At 40.9% G+C, this 8038-nt stretch overlaps 2 protein-coding genes across 4 annotated transcripts; one reads left to right on the top strand and one right to left on the bottom strand.

The window, feature by feature from the left end:
• Positions 1 to 885: 885 nt before the first annotated feature.
• nlrc3l (NLR family, CARD domain containing 3-like) lies at positions 886 to 6270 on the bottom strand. 3 transcript variants are annotated; one of them, XM_056756920.1, is made up of 7 exons: positions 6153 to 6270; positions 5853 to 5947; positions 4889 to 5008; positions 4507 to 4650; positions 4096 to 4420; positions 3751 to 3997; positions 886 to 3588 (listed from the first exon to the last, which is right to left on the bottom strand). In XM_056756920.1, exons 2-7 carry the CDS (start codon positions 5891 to 5893, stop codon positions 2003 to 2005), a joined length of 2463 nt encoding a protein of 820 aa, XP_056612898.1. In that variant the 5' UTR covers positions 5894 to 5947; positions 6153 to 6270; the 3' UTR covers positions 886 to 2002. The 3 variants fall into 3 exon arrangements, with proteins under 3 accessions (XP_056612898.1, XP_056612895.1, XP_056612896.1); XM_056756917.1 differs by having other exon boundaries at positions 6086 to 6228; XM_056756918.1 differs by having other exon boundaries at positions 6053 to 6198.
• A 197-nt stretch (positions 6271 to 6467) lies between these two features.
• Positions 6468 to 7969, top strand: rraga (Ras-related GTP binding A). The gene has a single exon (XM_056756924.1). It carries the CDS (start codon positions 6605 to 6607, stop codon positions 7550 to 7552), a length of 948 nt encoding a protein of 315 aa, XP_056612902.1. The 5' UTR covers positions 6468 to 6604; the 3' UTR covers positions 7553 to 7969.
• The last annotated feature ends 69 nt before the right edge of the window (positions 7970 to 8038 follow it).

Genomic DNA, 8038 nt, shown 5'->3' with positions numbered 1-8038 from the left:
AACTTTCAAAAAGTCTGCAAGTGTATAATGTCTAGTTTAAAAAAACTGTTCAGATTTTAAAAAGTCTCGAGTGTATTCCTGCCAGCGCTGTTCAAAATGGACCAATCACAGTCAATCTAATCAAACAGATATCTGTATACAAAGTTAAACCGACCAAATTTTCAGGTATACCAATATCTACAACAAGACAAAAATCGAGTTTTGTTTAATGCAGCTCATTCAGCAGTCTGAGCCTTCATGCGCCGTCTGCAGGAGGAACTACGAGACACAGTAGAGAGCTTACAGCATGCGCGGGCCAAATGCTGCCAATGTAACACATGGCAGGGACTCGTAAAACATCGTAAAGATCCCAAACACCATCATGACCATGACAGAAATGATAATCACGATATCCCGATATTTACCACGATTACTCACTAACTTTTAGAACAACATAGAAAAATTACAAACAGAAATATAAATGTAGAGAAATAGCACAGCTGACCCACTGTTAAGGAAAGGGGTGCACTGTGGATTTATACCACACGAAAAGCGAGGATCCCGCTAAATGACATGCTGCACAATAATTGTTTTACCTTGATTATTTTGTTTTTGTAGTTGTTGAAGCCAAAATTGAGTATTACAATTAATTTTCCATTAATTGCACAGCCCTAATATTAGGTAACAAAAATATGTCTATTAAAAGCATTTGCGTTGATAACACTAGCTGCAACAGTTAGTACATAATGAATTTAATACTATAACAATTAAATATATTAATTGAATAATTACTATTTTAGTTAGTGTAACTATAATAAATCAGATCTTCTACAGTGTTCAGAATGGTTAAATACCCGTATAACTTTAATTATTGTGTGTTTAATTAGTTTATTCTGGTATGAATCATCAATTATAATTTGGTTTAGTAGCAGCTGAGATCTTCATGCCACACTTGCCACAAAACTCTTATAAATACATAAATATAAATTAAATATATAAATATATTAATATAATAATATTTTTATAAATAAAAATTTCCATCTACGCAAAACCACTGTTTAACTGTGACTTATGTTTGAACGATTGTAGTCTTCTTTAAAAAACACATATACTCAAATTGTTCTGGACCGGTGTCCACAGAATTTAATTCTGGAGCATACATTTAAAATAATAACACAAAGTCTCTCTAAACAACCTGAAAAAAAAATCCTACCAGTTTCAGAGACTTGGTTTAAAACTAGTCCCAGACTAAAATTAAAGTTTAAGCTGTGCTTTGCTGAAAATATCTTGCTGAACATCTTAAAACATGTCATTGCCATTGTTTTGTCTCAAGATGCACACCAGTAATGTGTTTATCGATTAGACATATGACAGGAACATGGACACTTAAGTTGTTAACCTCTCCTTTAGTACACAAGTATACAGATGCATAAAGGCAGCATTACGAAGTCATTTAAAGCATGTGACACATACATACAGATGATACGTGTGTATTGCTGAATTTATGATTTACACAATCACTAGTGTTACAAATGTCTGTTAAAGTCATGGAATGTGTGCATCATATTATAGAGAGGCGCTATCTTTGTTTTTAAGTGTTTTTGTTTGTAAAAAATAAAAAAGGTAACAAATCATTAGATTTATCATTAGATGCTCACACCAACAAAACGATTTGAGAAACAGTTCATCCAAAATTTAAAAATGAATTACCCTGGAAGTGGTTCCATACCCTTATAACGGACCTTCCTCCACTGAACATAAGATAAATACAAAGCAATAAAAAGAACAGTGACTCTAGAGCTTGTAAAAAAAAAAGGAGAAAAAGGATAAAAGCGATTTGTGCCACTGATGTCAAGTTTCTGCAAGCACAAATGAGATTAGAGATTTGCAGGAAAGTTCATCAGTTAGATTTTGTCCTGCTCCTTAAAGAAAGCTGTATAAAATGGTTGCAAGGACAACGTTCAAAATGTCACCCCTCCCAAAACACACCTACAATGTGTAACACTGTACTTCTTTTTTCTTCTCATTTCTCATCTTTTCCTTCCTGCAGTTCAACCAGACACAATTCTAGATTCCTGCACCTCCCAGGATGAGCGTTTTCCTTGATCTTCTTATTAATGTATTTAACTACATCCTCCATCCCTTTGGGTTTGGGATGATAGTGCGGGAGCAGGTATCCGCGCAGGTTGTCCTCTGTTCCCGGAGTTACCAAACCGAGCACGAACCGCAAGAACAAATCGAACTGTCCCCTCTGAGAAGCCAGTGCTTGGTCGATTGCTGTACGGTACAGATCCATCATCGGCCGATCCTTGCTCAGCATCTTTGTTAACAGGCTTTTGTTTGAGTCCATTACATTTTTCCCTTGTTTTCTAAATGTGACGTACACGTACATCGCTGCCATATACTCCTGGACGGTGTAGTGCACAAACTTGAAGACCCACGTCTTCTGGTCGTCACTCGTTCTCCTGACCTCGGTGGTGAGTTCATCCCGAGAGTCCAAATCCTCAAATTTTAGTTCCACGGAGAGCAAATCATTCACGCTGAACTCATCCCTTTCCTCGAGAATCATGCGATATGCCATTTTTCCCAGTCTCTCCAGAAATAGCTTGTCTTCATCCTTCCACCTCTGTGCCTCCACGCTATATCCGCGGTACCTCTCGAATGACCTGTCCATCTGGATGATGACGAACTGCGAATAGAATGTTGTGAGGGCAGGCAGACGCGCACCATATTCAGGATCACGGAATCCACGCTCGAATACGTACGCCACCATCCAACTAAATAGGGGAATGTGACAGATGATCTGAAGGGTTCTGGATTTCTTCACATGGTTCCAAACTTTCCTACCGAGCTCCGGGTCTTTGGTTCGCTTTGTGAAGTAGATTTCCTTCTGCGCGTCCGTGAGCCCTCTTAACTCCACGAACCTGCTGATGAACTGAGAGGGGATTTTGTGAGCAGCGCCTCTGTGGCTGGTGATCCAAACTCGGGCGTGAGGAAGCATCGTGCCTTTAATCAGACTGGTCAGCAGAGCGTCCACGGGGGCTTTCGTCGCAATGCTTGTAATAGCGGCATTTTCTTTGAAGTTAAGTGGGAATTCACAAAGATCTAGACCGTCGATAATGAACAGAATCAAGCAGTCTTCCTTCTCTATGAATCTGATGTTGTCAGCCTCAGGATAAAACGTGGCAAGCATCAGTAGGAAGGTCTGATCGCCCTCTTTCCCGAGGTGTAACTCCTTCCCTGCCAGTGGGAACACAAACTGAAAATCCTGATTGGTTTTTCCCTCCTTCCAGTCAATGATGAAATTGTTCACAACCACTGTCAGTCCGGAAGCAGGAATTCCGGTCATCATGATTGTACGAACGTCGCTGGGGTCGTTTGGGAGGGGTCGGAAGATGTCGCTAGCCCTTATTACAGTCTCTTGAGTTGTGCTTGCTGTCCTGCGCACCTCATGTTCAGTGTTTACAGGATCCCCGTTGTCTCTGATGACGGTCAGAGGTTCGGAGTACACTTCGCTGATGAACCGCTGCTGACCCGGCCGGCAACAGCCTTCATACAGCGAGTAAAATCGCCTGTCATGGTCCAATTTTAAATCATGTTGCAACAAAGCTGAAGAGAAACAAAAAAAGACGAAAGGAAGGAATTAGGTTGTTGAGTTTAGTACAGAGTTTTTTATACCCATTTAGATTGACATGAAAGAAAGGGTTCAAGGTCCACAATAGAAAAACAACAGCTTCCACATTTTTTGATTGGGTGTGGGTGCCAGTTTACCTCTTCTACAGGTCTTCCTCAGTGTGTTAGCGAGCTCATCCTTTTTGATGCTTTGGAGTGATCGTATAGTGAGATACAGCGCCTCTCCTTCACCGCAGAGCTCGATGAGTTTATCTGCTAGATCCAACGCGTCAGTTAGCTCAGCAATTGTCGAGTAGTCAGACGCAAATCTGTAATGGCCGCACAGACTTCGCTTTAAATAAGCCATTTCAACTGGCCTCAACGGTCTGAGACTCGATACCATGGCCTGAAAAAGACAAATATAAATATATTGAACACATGTAAAGAAAATATAGCAGGGTTTACATTTTATTATATGTTAATTGTATGTTTTTTATTAGTCACCGATAAAAGATGGCTCAGTGTGAGTGACCGGTGCTTGTGACGAAACTGAAGACCATGGCCCTCTGGAGGAGGAGGCGGAGGCTCCGCTGGCTCACTGAAGTCCGAATCTAAAACAATTTCATCATAATCATCACTCATCTCCCTCTCCTTCTTGTCCTCCTGCTGCACCTCCATCGCACCGCCTTCGTTCGGTTCCTCCTCCATGTGTGTCTCACTGAACTCCGTTTGTCTCTCGCTCTGTGCTTCATCCGGTTCTCTCTCGGCCCGAATGTTGCTCCGCACCTCAGACCCCACTGTCACCGTGTGCTCTTTGTCCACTCTGGACCTAACGAAATCATCACAAAATGTAAAGATTTGAGAGCTGAACTTTTTGGGTGAACTATCCCAAACATGTAATGTGATTGTAGTAACCTGTGTTGGGCTGGAAATGTTTCCGCTCTGTGTCCGCCGGGCGCAGGTTTCAAAAACACTCCCTCTCTGTGTACGCTGGACTGATTTGTGTGTGTACGTTCAGTTATCGCTGTCTCTGGTGATTCTGGGCGCTGAAGCATTAAACTTTGAAAGAAAAAACATGCATAAATGAAAACACATCAACACACATGTAGTAAATATACTGAGGTATATGCTCATTTTTGCATGTATTGACTTCCTCATTCACAATTAATTCTTGATCAAATTCTTCGGTCTGACAGTATTTTTTATAATTTACTTTTAAAAGTGACCATTCAAAAATGGGAAGGTTTCACAGAATGCCTCTCGGAAGCTTTAGTGTGACTGTGTATAGCAGCTTTACCCCGGAGTTCCCTGGATGACTCTGATCGTTGTTGCTGGAGGATCATCAAAGTCATCCATGTCTTCTGGCTCGTCACTCTTCATAGACCCATAACTGCTGGGTGGCCGGCCCCTCATGATCCTCAAAAATAATATTAAAATTGAATGTAAAATACAAAACTAACCATCTACTAACCAATAACTGTCATTTAGAGGCTAAAATTTAACGCAAAACCACATCAGACTACTTAATCACGGTAGAAGATAGTTTGTGCAAGGAAAGAAAATTAGTTTGGAGACGTATCAGTATTCATGCAAGCCTAGACCGATCTGAACAAGTCATGGAACAAATAGAGCAGAGTCAACTAAAGATCATATGTCTTCATGAAGATTGTATTTTTATGGAATAAAAGACTCGAAACAGAAACACCTCTGACAGCGAAAATGATTTCTGTTGAACAAAGCGGCTTGACATCGGATCAGTCAGATTAGGTTAAAAAATGAATATAGCATGGATGGTAGTGAAAATCAAGCATTGATCCTGTAGAGGATCTATATGACAAGCCAACAGTTCTCCAAACCAAAACTGAACCCCAAAAAGAGAAATTTGATCTAATGTTTTGTATAACAGGAGGTATTGTTATTTGTGCTCTAAAGTGTTTGTATGACGTAGATGTGATGATTTCTTATTAAACAAATATTACAGAATTACTTATTTTTGATAAAGGTGCTCAGGAATAATAGCTATGTAATGTTACTGTATATTAATTTAAATTAGGTAAAATAGTGCATTGCTGCTTCACAATAACAACAGGTTTGCTATCTGGTTGCACCTGTTTTTCTTTGTCCTTCCTATAATTTGCACTACTCACATATTTTTATACACGTTTTGCATGTTTTACATCTTCGACTTAAACGAAGCCAACGCTGGTTTAGCAAGACTTTAACGTTACCAGATTCAGGAAACTGTAAATACACTGACTTACCCCTCCACTTCATTATCACTGTCTTCCCCAATATAACTCATGATGAAGTTTGATTAATCCTTTATAAATGTATCAGTCAGACTTCAGCACGGAACCTGTCATTGAAAAATAACATAAACATTACATTAACAGGTAACATGCACACCAACAGTCATATGAGGTCCTAATTATTGTTCGCCGTATTTTATTCAATTCGATACCTCAGTGTTGAAATAACGTGATAGCATTATTACCCAAATAATTTTAAGACAGTCCAGCGATAATATGTCGCTCTTAGAAGAGTTTTATTTATTTATATACGTTTAAATACTTGTCGCAAGACTTTTCTGCGGTCCGACATTTGATCTACCCGGAACCGTCTCAGCAGCACCTCCGTCAGAGGAATTTACGTAAGATTAAAAAAAACACAGATAACATGAAATGGTTATTTTCACGTAAAAGTAGGTTGTTTTACATACAATTCCATTTTAAATAATTTAAAAATACATTAAGGGCCATTTTACATCGTTACGATGAAGAACTTATATATATGTGATTGATTAAAAGAAAATTGTAATCAGGCACTAAATCGAGCAGCCCTCAAAAGGCTTTCAGCCAATGAAACAATCGCACCGGGGTCCCGATGCGCTTCATGTGACTTCGCTTCCTGTCATACGCGCGTGACGCAATTTTACTTTCGCTTTCGTGCAAATCAGCTGACGAACGTCGATCCGAAGTTTGATCGTCGTGTACGGGATAAGGTGAAGCGGGAAATGTCCAGCACAGCCATGAAGAAGAAGGTCCTGTTGATGGGTAAAAGCGGCTCAGGAAAAACGAGCATGCGGTCGATCATCTTCGCGAACTACATCGCCAGAGACACCCGCCGTCTCGGAGCCACAATAGACGTCGAGCACTCTCACGTTAGATTCCTGGGCAACCTTGTACTGAACCTGTGGGACTGCGGCGGCCAGGACACGTTCATGGAGAACTACTTCACGAGCCAGCGAGACAACATCTTCCGCAACGTGGAGGTGCTGATCTACGTGTTCGACGTTGAGAGCCGCGAGCTGGAGAAAGACATGCACTACTACCAGTCGTGTTTGGAAGCCATCTTGCAGAACTCGCCCGATGCCAAGATCTTCTGTCTCGTGCACAAGATGGACCTGGTCCAGGAGGATCAACGAGATCTGATATTTAAAGAGCGCGAGGAGGACTTGAAGAGACTGTCCCGTCCGCTTGCCTGCACCTGCTTCCGGACGTCCATCTGGGACGAGACTCTGTACAAAGCCTGGTCCAGCATTGTTTACCAGCTGATCCCTAATGTGCAGCAGCTCGAGTGCAATTTGCGCAATTTTGCGCAGATTATCGAAGCGGACGAGGTGCTGCTTTTCGAAAGAGCCACTTTCCTGGTGATCTCTCATTATCAGTGTAAAGAGCAGCGCGACGCGCATCGCTTCGAAAAGATCAGTAACATCATCAAGCAGTTCAAGCTCAGCTGCAGTAAGTTGGCAGCATCTTTCCAGAGCATGGAAGTGCGCAATTCGAACTTTGCGGCCTTTATTGACGTGTTTACATCTAACACATACGTGATGGTGATCATGTCTGACCCGTCGATACCCTCGGCTGCCACTCTCATCAACATCAGAAACGCCCGGAGGCATTTTGAGAAGCTGGAACGGGTGGATGGGCCGAAACACAGTCTCCATATGCGCATGCGCTAGACGCGCACTCGACACTTTTGTGTCAAGTGCTTTCCTTTCTTCAGATGTTAAAAGTGTTTCTCTCAGTGCACACACGTTGCAGTGGACGTGGTCATTATATGACGATCGGTCCTGTTATCTTTTAAAACATGATTTGTGCCATACAGTGACTTGAAGGTTACATACATCAGAAAGTTAAATGAACTATTGTTTGCTTTTTCCATGTGTGTCCTTTATACATGTTCTGATGTCTAAGCATTATAGCTTGTTGTAAAGTTTTTGCATATGTTAAAAATTTGATTAAGCAATGACTGTTTCTCCACTTTAGCAAATGTTAAAAAAAAATTAAGTCGAGTGTTGATAAAGTATGCTTCTGAAATTATTTTTGCATCCAGTTCTTTGTAGAGGATGTCAAAAAATAAATATTATACATTTGCCGTTTATCGTTTTTATCACATACCTTAACAGTGCCGTGGTACAGATATGTACCATCACGTTTTATCACCC

The sequence above is a fragment of the Triplophysa dalaica genome, chromosome 9 (assembly GCF_015846415.1).
Source record: "Triplophysa dalaica isolate WHDGS20190420 chromosome 9, ASM1584641v1, whole genome shotgun sequence".
In the NCBI taxonomy this organism is placed as follows: domain Eukaryota; kingdom Metazoa; phylum Chordata; class Actinopteri; order Cypriniformes; family Nemacheilidae; genus Triplophysa; species Triplophysa dalaica.
Note: the sequence above shows the minus strand (reverse complement) of the source record. Positions and strands in the feature narration are given on the sequence as shown.

Coding starts and splice junctions, on each gene's coding strand:
- nlrc3l (XM_056756920.1), bottom strand. CDS start 5,893: ATGAGTTATATTGGGGAAGACAGTGATAATGAAGTGGAGGG. Junction 5,009..5,852: donor AGTGATAATGAAGTGGAGGG/GTAAGTCAGTGT, acceptor ATTATTTTTGAG/GATCATGAGGGGCCGGCCAC. Junction 4,651..4,888: donor GTCATCCAGGGAACTCCGGG/GTAAAGCTGCTA, acceptor TTTCTTTCAAAG/TTTAATGCTTCAGCGCCCAG.
- rraga (XM_056756924.1), top strand. CDS start 6,605: ATGTCCAGCACAGCCATGAAGAAGAAGGTCCTGTTGATGGGTAAAAGC.